This window comes from Parasteatoda tepidariorum, chromosome 9 (genome assembly GCF_982258835.1).
Source record: "Parasteatoda tepidariorum strain Cologne lab strain chromosome 9, Ptep-v5.0, whole genome shotgun sequence".
In the NCBI taxonomy this organism is placed as follows: Eukaryota; Metazoa; Arthropoda; class Arachnida; order Araneae; family Theridiidae; genus Parasteatoda; species Parasteatoda tepidariorum.
The window spans coordinates 40,714,578-40,730,122 of NC_141763.1; the positions used below are offsets into that span (position 1 = coordinate 40,714,578).

The window sequence follows — 15,545 nt, forward strand, 5'->3', positions numbered from 1 at the left end:
AAACTATTCAAAATAGAATTCTAATATTTACTGGAAGTTTGAGGCTATATGAGATGAGTCAAATGCCACCTTCTTTTGTTTGAAAATCTAATTAGAATTTAAAAGATTTTAAATTTTTAGTGAGCAGGAATTACCCCTGGTCTTGATCATTTCTGGGGTAATTACTGATCACCAGTTTTTATTGTAAAGGGGCTGTTTAAAGATAATTATATAATGGTAATTAACAAATAAGACATCAAGATCAAACAAATAAACCAAAAAGATATGTTTAAGCAGCTAATAAAATGATTTATTTAAAAGCAAGAAGAACGATTAACACTTTAAATTTTCAAAAATCTTTGCATCGTGCCATACATTTTAGGCAATCAGCCAACTCATTCTCATGTTCTTCTGAAACATAAGAGAGTTCCCACATGGGTTACTTTTGCTGAATTTTTTAACTTCTTTAAGGGAAAGTGTAAAGCTAAGTAAGGTATGTCAACAGCTCTCACACTGAAATTTCCATTTTCAATCATTAAAAGAAATTCACTAATTTTGTTTTCTAGAAGCTTAGTATCCTTTTTAGGCTTATAATTTCTCACCATATTAATAATAGGCTAATTTATAAACTTTGCAAATCAGAAAACAGTCTTGTATACGGTTAAAAACAAATTTTGTGATGACAATTAAAATATACTTTATAGTTGTTCCACTTAATAAATATGAACTGTTATTTAAGAAAAGACAATTAGGTATTTATAAGCTATTTTATATACTATTTATAAGAAGAAATGACAATGATCAGGAATTACTCCCATGTGTAGGGGGCAATATTTGATATAGTTTCCTATAATCAATTATAATGCTTACAGTAGATGTGAAACAATTAAACAAAAGCTTACACTACTTTTATATTAAAGAAAAAGAAAGTGATTCAAAATATTTATTATTAAGAGAAGAAGGGGGGGGGGGATCTTTGCAGAAATGTGTACATTTTGAAACCCATCTTTGAAATGGAAAATACAGAAAGCAGTTTAAAAGATACTTATTTTGTTAGATTAAACAAAAAATTATTATTAAGTAAATGTAGTTATACTTTAGTAAAGTGTACAAGCATTCTTGTCCATGTCTTAAATTAAAAAAAATTTTTTTTTTTTTGAAACAAAACGTAGGCGATCATTATTTACCCCAGAAACAGAGTGATCGTGAATTACCCCGGGTCACCCTAAAATAAAAGTACACATTTATTTTAGAAAATATGGATTGTAATAATCCAGATTAAAAATAATAGACTCTATACACTTTAAAATTCTGTATAAAAACTAAAGCAAGAAAAAAATATTTTGTAAAAAAATTAAATGAAACAAATATTACTTTCTTACACTATATTTAATTTAATGTCTTACCTTTTGAACAATTAATTAAATAGTTAAAAAATTATATTTGGTCATTTTTAGTTTCTTCCATTCCCTTAGGTTTTTACAACTGCCTGTATCCTATTAAAAATTAGTTTTATACTTGATGAAAAGCAAACTCCGTATTAAAGTAGTTTCATAAAATCAATTAGTGCCAAATGATTTCGTATCAAATGTAATTATAAGTAAATAGTTAAAAAAAATTACATTTTTTAATGAAAACATAACTATAAGTATTGTATTTATTTAACAATAAACAGGGGTGATTGTGAACCCAAGTCAAAATTCCGGAAAATTTCCCGTGTTAAAAAAAAAACAAAAACATTTTAAATTGAAAAATTAGAAAAACATTTAAACAAGGTTTTTTTCTCAATATTTCTTAGTTAACGTAAAATATATATTTAAAATTTTACACATACCTATACCATTTATACATACCTATGATGACCTGGAGAAGTAATTAAAATTTACAAATATGTCTTTCTTTCTTGAGTTTATGATTATAACAACTATTTACTGATAAAAAATTAATATTAATCATGAATATAAGTTTATAAAGCATCTCTCTGGCTCTCCCTTACAAACAAATAAAATAAACTGTGTTTATTAGTTCCACCTTTGAAAATTTGATTTCCGGAAACTTCTGTGATCAATGAATTTTTGAAACGTCTGGACCTTCAATTTCCGGAAACTTCCGGATCACTGTTAGCAAAAATTCCGGAAATCCAGATTTTTTCCGGAGCACAATCAGCCCTGAATAAATAGCAATTCAGAATTGTTATTTTTTAAAAAATAGGCATTAAAAGCTTGACAGATGTAGACAAAAATGATCCATGCTACAAATGCAAGGAATTTATAGTTTTAGGAAATAAAGCTTTAGCTGCAATAAAAACAGGAAATATTATTTGTAGAAAAATAAAACAATCAAGAAAAACATGTATTTTTTAAAAAAATAATTGTTTATAGATGCAAATCTTAAAAATAATAGCACCAGGAAGATCCACAAGAATAATGGCAATATGGTGTTCTATAATAATGTGAATACGCAGTATTAGAATCCTGTCAAAAATGAATAAGCATAACTGGTTGCAAATTAACATGTAATTGATGAAAAACAAAAATGCAATCGAAAATGAACAAATCATTAACGTAAATAGACCGGATTGTAAACAACAAAACCTGTTTTCTTGCCGAGAAAATAGAGAGCACTTGAATGAGATTATGAGAAACACTCCAAGTTTCAACAGGAAATGAAACTACTATTGGTATTTTTTATTCCATCTTCCTATCAATGCTTCGACAGATTTCGATAGCGTTTTTGCTTCAGTTTTTCGTCCTTAAATATATAAAAACTTTGGGAATATATTAGTGTCATTATCAGTTGCGCAAACTACAATCGCCAAGGTGCTAAAAGGATTGTAAATTGGCATTAAAAAAAACAATAATAAATAAATAAAAAACGTGCACGTCTGAGCAGAGGTCGGATGCCAGTACCTCTGAGTTGGGTCAAATTCTGATTTGCTTTTGTTTTTACGCACAGGCAGCTGCCCAGACTAGGCGATTATTCTGCTGCAAATCACGGAAATTGTCCTTACAAACATAAACACACAAAGAAATTAATTTAAAATTGTTAAGCTGCATCAGGGTGTGTAGCCAGATTTTTTCAACAAAAGTAAGCACGCTATAAGTACTTTTTAAGCATTCAAAAAACATTTTTAATCACTTTACAAAATCATAATTAGGATCTGCAATAAAAATTATTTTTTTCTATTGGTTAAAGTTCTTAAGAAACATAAAATCAATAAATATCAAAAACATTTACAAAAACTTTACACAATCATGATAAAATAACTAAATTATTTTAATATTGGAGAGAAAATGGTAAAAAATCATGAATTTTTTGTAAATTAGAAAATCGACACAGTAAAGAAAAAAAATCTATTTTTAAAAGATAAAAAAATTAAGCATTTTTTGCACCGAATAAAAAAAGTACTTTTCTGGGCTTTCAAAGAATGTAAATAAAAAATAAGCATCTTTAAGCACTATTTAAAAATGCTAAGCACCCTGTGCATATTAAACATAAAGCGAGGAATTAAAGATGCCTAAGAAATCCTATGAGTGCAGCATAAATAATAATCTGAAAAACAACACACATATATATATATAATTTTTTTACTTATTTTTCTAAGAATATGCAAAATAACTAATATTCTTGGTATTATTTTGGAAAAGGTGATTGAAATTATCATGTTTAGCTGAAATTGCTGGCTGGAATCTTTATAAAATTATCTTTTAATTCGAAGCCTCAATAAAATATTTATTTTTAAAACAACTTTGCTAAAGTTCAAAATATATTTCTGAAGGCAAAGTCTGCCCAATTAACGGATTTTAGAGGGAAAATTCCATTGCATATCAATAAAATTTATAAAAAAATTATGTTTACTAAGCTAAAAACGTCAGTACTCATTAATAATGAAATGAAATTAATTATTCAGAACTCAAATACAGAAATAAATAACTCTTTTAACTGAGTTGATTAAATTAAAAACTTGCGTTACAAAGACCATTTTCAAAATAAACAAGTTTTTAAATTTAATGCTAAAAAAAATCATGATTTGCTTTTTCTTTTTTTTTTCAAGTTCAAAAATTTTTGTTCCCAACATGAAATTTCAAATACAAAAGGAAGGGAATAAAATTGCACTTTTAACAGAAAAAATAGCTTCTTCGGTTTTGAGTTTCAATAAAATATAGGTAAATAATTTCTAAAAAAATTTCATATTAACAAGAGTAGAAGAAATTTTTTTTTTTTTTTTAAATTCTGCTTAGACGAAATTTCCCATTGATCTTCTAGATATTTCATTCACATATCTTCGAAAAATTAAAAATCAGGAAAAAAATAATTTTAAAAAAGTCTCAAAACTAATGCTTAAGCATCAATTAAATAGGTCTCTCAGATTAGGGGCTTTTGATATGTGTTTTATTACTTCTAGCATGAATTCCCTACATAACTGTGTAAAACAAATACAAAGTCCTACAAATTGTGGGGTGGCTAATGTGTATAACACTAAACAATAATGGAAACATATACAGGCAATACTATATTGATAAACACTATACGTCAATGCAAACTAATAGAAAATTTAGCTATAAAGACAAATAAAAAAACACATATCATTGAAAAGTGATAAAAAATGCTTATAAAGGGAAATTAATAAAATACTATATATGAATACAAGACAATAAAAAACTGTATACATGTTAATGAAACACTCATAAAATAATGCAAACAGATAGAAAACTACATATGAATGCAAACAAATTAACAATTGAGAGATGTAAATTAAAGAAGCAACAAAAATTAATTTTAATAAATTGAGTTTTGGAACAGAAAAACCATACTTATTTCATTGTTTCTACGGATGTCACAAAATTTCACATAGAAAATCTCTAAATAAATTGCAATAAAAAAAAAAAGAGTTGAGGAAAAAAAAAAACATATTTCAGTAACATTAAGAACATAATGGGTAATTGATAAATTAAACTACTGAAATAACTGTTTGAACAACAAAATCCAAAACTAAGGAAAACAAATAACCAAAAATTAAGGAAAATGCTATATAAAATTAAGAAAGGAATATTGTATTTTTAGTGATTTATGACTGAAAAAAAGCAGAAATTATATTATATTTCATAATTTGTAGCAAGTATTAGAAATATTAATATTGCCCAAATTACAAATTTATTACATTGAGTCAAATATTCTTCTAAAATTTGCGACCATACATGAAATAAATTTAACTTGTTAAATAAGTAAATTTTTTAAATTACATTGTTTACTATAACATTTCTGATAGTTATTTACTGTTTAAAAAGATATGAGATTAAAATCAATTATGAGATTAAATATGAGATTAAAATCAATGATTAATCAATATATAAAAAAAATACAGTACATTTCAAAAATAATTTTTGACCGCAGTAAAAAAAAATAAATGTGCTTACCTAAAAAATACTATTAAAAAAAATTTCATTTTGGTCTTACTTTTTAATTTGATTTTGACTTATAATTAAAAAAAAAAAGGTAACCTCTCTCAAAACATATGATGCCACTACAGGATTACTTTTGCATATTTTTATCCATTCTGGTTTTTTATTAACAGCAGAAAAATGTTGTTTAAAAAAATCAACCGCCTTTTCAGACAAAGTTTAATCTCTAAACAAATGGGACATCACAAGAAGTTGACTAATAGTACCTTCATTTAATTCAGATTCCAGTATGTCACTACAATCTTCTTTAAGACCATCAACCGCATACTTATCTGCAAGCAAATACAGATTACGAACTTTATCATAACTTTTGTCACCGATTTATTTCACTGCAGTAGAGACATCTTAACAAATTATCAAAAATAGAGGCATCTACATCGGTAATCTGGATGGTTTTCGTACCTGATTCCAAGCAATCATTGTCGAACATAGCTTTAAAAACAGGAGATCTCTAAGGAATTCTATGGGTGCAGCATGCATAATAAATGAAAAAAAAATATATATATATATATATATATATAAATTTATTTACTTATTTTTCTGCAAAATGACTAACATTCTTGGTATTATTTTGGAATAGGTGATTGAAACTATCATGTTTAGCTGAAACAGCTGGCTGGGAATCCTTATAAAAGCACCCTTTTTTTCCCTGCCAAATTATATAATTTTGACAAATTAATATAATTTATAAAATAATTAATGTTTACTAAGTAAAAAACTTCAGTACTTATTTAAATTGAAATGAAATTAATTATTCAGAACTCAAATATAGAAATAACTAATACATTTTACACATAAGGAAACTACTGTTCTAACTGAGTTGATAGAACTATAATCAGTAAAAACTTGCGTTCTGAAGACCAATTTTAAAATAAGTCCGTTTTTACATTAAATGCTAAAAAAAAAATCTTTCTTCCTTAAAGTTCAATATTTTTGTTTCCAACATGAAACTTCGAATGCAAAAGGAAAGGAACAAAATCTAACTTTTAACTAGTGATGCAACGAATCTTAGTTTGGCCGGATATCCGGCCGCAGTACTTTTTTAAAATAAGTATTTACATTTAATTGGACTAGAAAAAGCTATTACTTTTCTTTCGCTTACATATTTCTTTTAAATAAATTTTCAATTAAAAGTACTTAACTTTAAATTTCTGAATATCAATAAATAACTATTATGTAAATAACACTTAGCTGAAGAATGTCATCTGCACTGAGTATTGTGGTTAGTTTAAATAAAACCACTGATAGAATATTTATTATAAGTAGGTGGCAGAAACAAACATCTGTTAAACATTCAAACTTATTTATATTAAAAATCAAATTGAAATAATGAATAAATTAATAATATATATGTTTTTAATCATCTTTTTCTGAAATAATGTTCTTGTACTTGAGTTAACTTCAGTGCAGGAGTTGAATAAATATATATTTCATGACCAGTTATTGAAAGGAAAGTATCACCACTCAACTGGTGGGAAAAAAATCAAAATAATTTTCCCATATTATCAAAATTTGTCTATAAATATCTATCTCCTCCTGCAAGCAGTGTTTATAGTGAGAGGCTGTTCTCTGAAGCAGGCATCATTTATGAGCAAAGAGGAAACAGAATTTTGCCAAAAAGTGCTGAACAATTGCTTTTTTTTGCATCACAATTTATGGATTTTGAAAAATGATAAATTGGCTTAAAAACATTTTTTATTTCAAATCATCGTATATATTGTCACCACAGTATTAACCGTATTAATTAATAAGTACGATGATAATTACATGGATTAATATTATTTTAATGCTAGACCAATATAAATTAATTTTAAAAAGCAGTTGCATGCAATGTTTGTATTAATAAAAATGTAAAAAATAATTATAAATTGAATAAATAATATCACATATGATCTCCTATTTTGTTGGTATTTATAAAACAATTCCTCAGATCGATTATTACTTTATTCTAATATTTGAATATAACTGCCAACCATTCAGATCTTTTCTCCATTTTTTAAATAAAGTGAAACGAGAAAAAAAAATTTATGAAATTAGTTATCTATTAGTTAATATTTATTTTATATTAATATTACTATTTATTATATTTTATTTGATAAGATTGCCAATTTCATTTTATTTTAAAAATCAAAGAGGTTGGCTATTATATAATTATAATACAATAAATATGTATATCTGTATAGTAAATATATTCTGTTGTAATTGTATACCATATTTTTATATACTACATACTATGTTATATTACATAACTTTCAAAATATTAGCATACTTTAAGAATATTTATATCAATGGTTATAATAATATAGCTGTTGTAGGAGTAACCAAGATAAAAACTAAACCTAATACATATTTTAAGTATAATTTCTTTATTTTATGAACACTTTAAGTATAAAAAAAATTATATTTGAAAAGAATATTGATTTCTATGTTAAAATTACATTTTCTACCATCATTGTGATGAATTATATATACATATTTCATTTTTACCTTTCTACTCAATATTTTATTTCGAGCTAAATGTTACTGCCGGATAATCATAATATCCGGCCATAACCGGATATCCGGCCTACTAGCCGGATTGATAGTGACTGCCGGATATCCGCTGCATCTCTACTTTTAACAGTAAAAATAGCTTCTTCATACATATACAGGCAAATAATGATAGATACTATACATCAATGCAAACTAACAGAAAATTTAGCTATAAAGACAAATAATAAACACATATTGAAAATTTCAAACTGATCGAAAACTACATATGAATGCAAGCAAGTTAGAATATTAACAATTGAGAGATGTAAATTAATGAAGCAATAAAAACTAATTTCAATAATTTAGTCTGAGCTTTGGAACAGAAAAACCATACTTATTTCATTGTTTCTACGGATATCACAAAATTTCACATAGATAGTTCATCAATTTAGAGGTATTATTTTACCTTTATAACATTAACCATTGTATTATTCAATAAAAAAAATATATTAAGCGTTATATAACATTGTTTAAAAAGTAATAGTTATGCAATAGAAAACAAATTAATCTAATAATTGAAAATAATCTAATAATTGAATTGAAAATGTATTCTTTTATGATACAAAATATATTTGATTCATAATAGGAGGGATAATCGACTAAATAAATTGTAATAAAAAAAAAGAGTTAAGAAAAAACCTATATTTTATTAAACATCAAGAACATAATGGGTAATTGTTAAATTAAACTACTAAAATAACTGTTAAAGCAATAAAATTCAAAACAAAGGAAAACAAATAAAACAGCTTCCAAAAATTAAGGAATATACTACTGTATTTTTGCGATTTATGATGGAAAAAAGGCAGAAATTGTACTATATTTCGCAATTTCTAGCAAAAATTATAAATATTAATGTTGCCCTAATAAAAAAATATTATACATTTATTACACTGAATCAAATATTCTTCCAAGATTTGCGACCATACATGAAATAAATTTAATTTTGTTAAATAAAATAAGTCTACAAAAGTCTAAGTCTATAAATAAATAAAATAATCTTTTAAATTACATTATTAACATTAAAATTAACCTTGATGATAGGTACTATTTACTTTTTAAAGAATATGAGATTAAAATCGATAATTAATCAATATATGAAAAAAAACAGTACATTTCAAAAAGAATTTTCGACCATGCTAAAAAAAAACAAAAATGCTAGTCCTAAAAATATTAATAAAAAAAACTTTTTTTTTTGAAAAACTCTCATTTTGATCTCACTTTTTTTTATAGTTTTGACTTATCACCCAAAAATAAGGTAACCGTTCTCAAAACATCTGAGGCCATTTTGGGATGATCTTCACATATTTTGAACCATTCTGGCTTTTCACTCACTGCAGAAAAATGTTGTTTAAAAAAGTCAACCGCCTTTCCTTTCAAAGTTTCATCCATAAACAAATAAGACATCTCAAGAAGTTGACAAACAGTACCTTCATTTAATTCAGAGTGCAGTATATTCCTACAATCTTCTTTAAGAGCATCAACGGCATACTTATCTGCAAGCACGTACAGATTACGAACCATATCATAACTTTTGTCCCCGATTTCACTGCAGTAGAGACATCTTAAAAAATTATCAAAAGTAGAGGCATCTACATCAGTAATTTGGATGGTTTTCGTATTGGATTCCAAGCAATCATTGTCGAACATAGCTTTAAAAATAGGAGAGTGAGTCACAAGCACTAATTTGTGGGCGAGAAGACAGACACCATCAACAGTAATAGTTACGTCAGCCATTTCTTTCGAATCGTAAAGGTTTTTAAAATCAGAGCATATATTACAACGTCTTTTACGTGGAACATTTATTGCAGGAGTGATGGTTCGTCTTTTACGTAATACAGAATCACAGAAGTACATTTTAAAGGTAAATTCTATTGCAATATAATCATGCTCACGTGAGAACCCAAGGACTTTAGTACCAATCCTCAAAGTTGCGCCTTTAATAAAAACAGAAAACAGGAAAACTCTGCCATGTTCAACACGTTTTTCCTCCCGTGAATACAAATACTCTGTTATACCCTTTCCCGTTTCTTTTATAGTATTAATAGAACAGGAATATTCAACTCTGAAGTCTTTCGGTAATGCACCATCAAATTTTAAATAGAATTTCCTTTCTTCTTTTACGAAAGCATTTCCTTCACTCTCATAAAAAACGATACAGCTTGGATTATATTTTTTCCCAAAGGGATCAAATACAGGAGGATCAATTCCCTCCAAAGGCCAAAACTTTTTATTGTACGTGTGAATCCTCGTACGTGTGGTAGTAAAATCTTCCATTTCCCATTTAAATTTATATCTAAATTTCTCGTCCATGTTTCACAAATTATCCGTCGTACGTAACAAAACGAGATTGTGTTCACCTTATACTTGTTTGCCGCCAAGGGCACTGTTGCCAGATTTAAAGATTAAAAAGTAGCGAATGTGAGCTCCAAGGCTGTTGCTTGGCTGCCCGATTTTTTAATAAATAGAGGCGTTTGATTGGTCGATAATACCATTGCTTTTATCTTATTTTTCAGGTTTACTAGAGGCACAATTTTACTAATACGCATACTCGGTTTGATAATTTATTCAAACCAATCGAAGTACTTCGTAGACAAAGAATATATAGATGCTAGTTCTAAAACGCAGTTTCCTCATATTGGATGAGGACGTCAAAATATAGGAAAAATATGACTCCCATCACCTTCTGATACAGTAAAAGCGACTACCGTCGCTCATAGAACTAAAAATTCTCAAAAATAATTTCAAGCACTGACAACAAGTATTCGCGATCGCAACACTCGAATACGCCATCTGGGGAGAGACCGGTTTCATGCCTTTAGCCCTTCTCCCTTCCCTCTCCTCCTCTTTTCAGTTGTATAGGAATGTACTACGATATTTTCCCCTTTCTTAATATTTTTCCTTTTTATTTAATAAAAACATTTTTTAAAATTTCCATGATACTTTCCTTTAGAACTATGTTTAATGTAGTTTTCAGTTCCATATAGTTTTTCAAGCTAAAAGATTTTAATCTATATGAAAATCAAGAGAGAAACTAACATACTACCTTCCTCTATGACTTTCCACACGTTAATGGGGAAAGCATGTGAAGTGTTGCCATAGGAAAAGAGTTCTGCTCTACGCCACCTGCAGCCCATTTCGATCGCCAATTGTTTTATATCACGTTGCAATAGCTTTACATTTAGCACACTATATAAAATTTTAAATGCACCAAAAGGTGAAAAATGAAAGAATAGGTGCAAAGCCATCAAACGTGACGACCAAAAAGAAGGGTAGGGGGAAATTGGGAACTATCTGAAACTTAATTATTTTATTATAAAACCATTTTACAGTACTTAGTAATATTTGAATTTTATAAGAATGTTTTTCTTTTGTTTAAGCTTATCTGAAGAAATCATTAATTATGCTGGATTAAAATGTTTATGAAATGATCTTTTTAAATAATGCCTTTTACTTATTTTATTCTTTGAAAGGATTTTATTCTTAAAGAGTACAGGTTATTCATTTTCATAAATATATTTCTTTAATTTAAACGAAGTATTTCGTTTCGTTCTGCTATAACTATTAGATTAACATATGTTTTAGATACGTTAACAAAAGAACGCATTTAAAACACACGTTCTTTTGTTTTTTACTTTATTGAAATCGAAATTTTTGAGATAAAAATAATTCATTTTTACTTTTGTGTAGTTGGGCGGAGGAAAAATGTAAACAGAATTTAAATAAAAAATGGAAGGGGCTTAAAATCTCTTGCAACACTTCTAATAACAATTAAATAAAATTTTTAAACTTCAATTAATAATAATGATAATTTTTCAATTTGCTCAGCCAGCGATCAAACCAGCGTTGAATTTTTGAAACAATTCATACTTTAATGTATGTAATTCATAAAAATAAACCAACATTAATAAAAAAAAAAAAACCAATTATAATGCTTTTCAAAGGTTATTGAAAAAATAGTACAAATTACCTATACAGCAAATTTCGTCCTAAAGACATCCCAAAACATTCCGAACACTCCTGGTTGTTGTTGTTGTTAATTTACGTCGCACTAGAGCTGCACAATGGGCTATTGGCGACGGTCTGGGAAACATACCGGAGGATGATCCGAAGACATGCCATCACAATTTTGATCCTCTGCGGAGGGGATGGCACCCCCGCTTCGGTAGCCCGACGACCTGCGCGTGAAGTCGAGCACTTTGCGGTAGCACAGTTTAACGAGGACCAATACCGCACACCCTCGGTCCCTACGCAGACTGATCCAAGTGGTCACCCACCCGCACACTGACCGCAGCCAGTGATGCTTGACTTCGGTGATCTGCTGGGAACCGTGTCTTAACGATCAGTCCACTGCGGGACCCAAACACTCCTGGAACAGTCATATCCGTAAAGTGTCAGAAGAAAGAATTTCGTAGGATGTCACAAATAGACAGCAATATAACAGGCCTTTAAAAGGAGTGTTTTAGGAGTCTTGTAGGATCATCGTTCAGCGCATGCGTGTTAACTTCAACTTTACCGTTAATGTTATTTCTTTTATCCAGGGACAAGAGCAATTCTGCTAGTGAAATCTAAATAATAAGGTATTTATAAGCTCAAATATCTTTATTAGTTTCTTTTTTGTTTATCTTTCTTTTTTTCATAATCTATTTATATAATTGATTTATAAGTGTACTTGAACCCCGTCATTATCTTTTATATCTCAATTACAATGTTTGCATGCATGTTTGCAATGTTTACATACATTACTAAAAGTTTAAATACGGGGTTTATTTAATTTTTTCATAATTATTGAGAAAGCTTTATTTTTATTATTTCGTGAGGCAAATTTTTATCTGTTCTGATAACTCATTCTTTCTATTATTTTTGTTTTCTTCCTTTAAGTTCAACTTCTTAAATGAAATATAAATTATTTCAATGTTGCTATTCATCTTCATTATTTAGTATATTGTTATTTTACCATTTTTTACAAAGTTTTGTCTATAAATTGTCTATGAATGGTGTTTTCAATATGAATGTAAACAATAACAATCTCCAACTCAATACTTGCTACTGCTTATTCTGCTAGGCTATATTTTCAAACTGATAATTTTGTTTTTAACAAAAGAAATAAATTATATAATTTTTAAGCTCAAATCTGTTGTATTTCATAAGATAATAACGATAAGTAATTCTGGTGAGTAAGAAGTGAAAATTTGTTCTATTTCTTTAGAGATGTATTGCGAAAAAGGTGACATGGTTGCTAGATTTTGAATAACTCCCTTTTTTGGCAATCCTGATTTGGCCTCTTTCAATTTGTTTATTATTGTTTGTTCTTGTTGCAAGCTGTGCATCATCTTTCGTTAGTGTTAGCACCTTTAGCATTGGCATTGTAAACACAAGTAATAAGTAATCAAATACCACGTTTGCAAGAATCACAATGTTCTCTTGCAAGTTCTCAAAACACAATGATCGCGTTGTGAGCCAAATGGCTTTAAAATACACCCGAAACAGTAACCTGGAAGTATAGGCGTATAGAACTTGCAGCGTTCCCTTGTGTGAAAAATGCGGTCCATAGGGATTTTTAAAATTAGAGATACTTAACCAAGTAAATAACCAGGCAAAAGGGCTGCAGGTTTTTTTTTTCCGTCCTAGTCTGAGTAAATTGCAGCATTTGCTGCAATAAATTCAATTTTTCTCCTTATATGATTGTTCATAATCAATCTGTCTTAAAATTAATAAAAAGTTGCAAAGTTATCTAACTATTATATTAAATTTAATCAGGCTATCAATTTTAACTGCTGAAGATAATTACATTATTTTCACTATCTCAGTAATTCATATCTTTTTAAAAATAGTTCTTAAATTATATTGATATTAATATTGGTTAAGTTTATTATTTAAAAAAGAATCATATGGACGCGATAAAAATGTCTATATGTGTAACTAATTTTATACAGAATAGTGTCTACATTTTCTCATTTTAATGTCATTGTTCAGGGATGAGATTTTTCCGCTTTTTAGCGGATTTCCGCTTTTTTCTCTTTTATCTCTTAAATTTCAGCTTTTTTTTTTTTATCAAAAATTCGGATTTTCTAAAAATTTCATTTTTTTTTTAAGTATTCCGCTTTTTCAGAAAATTCACCGATTTTCAAAGAGAAGCAGAAAATGCAAACTACGTAGCTACCAATCCTTTCTCATTTTTACTTATTTTACCTATTTTCTCCCCTTTTACACGCAACAGATAAGATTTTCCGAATTTTTTACCCGCCCTCCAGATAGATCCGATTTTTATAGTTCAAACGACGCTGCTTCTGACAAGCCTTTTAAAGTTCCCAAGCCTGGAATCTGCTAATATCTCGATTCTTATTCACACGATTTTAATATCAAACATAGCTTTTCATATTTGAGTGTTGCGATTCTTATTCACGCGATTTGAATATTGTACGTTGCGATTCTTATTTACGAGATTTAAAAATCCGTTATTGTGATTCGTATTTACGTCTTTTTAAAAACCTATGTAGCGATTCGTATTCACGCTAGTTTAAAATTCAATGTGTTGATTTACTCATGCGGTTTATAATATCAAACATTGATTTTCGTATTTATACGCGATTTTAAAATAAGGATTGGGATTCGCATTCACACATTCTTAAAGTTATGCATCATAATTCTTATTTATGCAGTCTAAAAATTACGCATCATGATTCGTATTTACGCTATCTAAAAATTATGAATCGTGATTTGTATTTACATGTTTTAAAAATTCTATATCCTAGTTTGTATTTTCTCATTTTTCAAAATCGTATATCTAGTTTCATATTCATGTGATTTCAAAATCCATAATTGTTATTCATATTCACGCAATTTTAAGATCAACTATCGCGATTCTTGTAAGAAGTAAATTTTTTTTAATTAGTTACTATAAAGGTGACTGTTTTTCTAATGATTATTATTAGTATATGTAAGTGTTACAACATCAGAGAAACTGGAAGGGAATATATTCAAAACTTACATTCTGTGCTTGCAAAGAAGAAAAAATAGGATTTGTCACAAGATGTTTGAAGATGGACTAACGACTAAATCTAGCAAACATAAAAGATATAGCAAACAAAATCAATCACTTAAAAAGGGATTTAATTAAAAAAAAATTTGGGGGGAAAAAGAGTTAATTAACTCATCATCAAAATTTTATTTATAATTGCTGTTATTTATGCCATAAAATGCAAAATTCTTATCAAATAAAAAACAATTATCTAAACAGTTGCTGATTGTCATGTAATTTTTCAAACTGAAATAGCAATTTTTGTATGTTAAGGAGTTACTATATATTTCTACTTCACTGTTATTGATATGTTTCAGAGGGCTGTAGTATATTAGATTATAATATGAATTATAATATGATTAGATTATAATATGAACATAATGATTCGGTCCATTGTTAAAGTTTTTTTATATTAATTTAAAGAGTAGATAGATAGTAGATTTAGATAATTTAAAAAGTAATTTTACTGATATATTTGTTATAAATCACAACAGTATTTATTAAAAGAAATGAAATATTAATTTATATTCTCAGTAGTTTTAATTTGCTAAACC

The 15,545-nt window shown here is 27.8% G+C and overlaps 1 protein-coding gene across 1 annotated transcript; it reads right to left on the reverse strand.

The window, feature by feature from the left end:
* Nucleotides 1-9,197: 9,197 nt before the first annotated feature.
* LOC147803993 (uncharacterized) lies at nucleotides 9,198-10,247 on the reverse strand. Its single transcript, XM_087151368.1, has one exon. The coding sequence runs from the start codon at nucleotides 10,245-10,247 to the stop codon at nucleotides 9,198-9,200; it is 1,050 nt and encodes a 349-aa protein (XP_087007494.1).
* Between the last annotated feature and the right edge of the window lie 5,298 nt (nucleotides 10,248-15,545).

What these genes read in the sequence shown, in the direction of transcription:
- LOC147803993 (XM_087151368.1), bottom strand. Translation starts at nt 10,247, where the DNA reads ATGGAAGATTTTACTACCACACGTACGAGGATTCACACGTACAATAAA.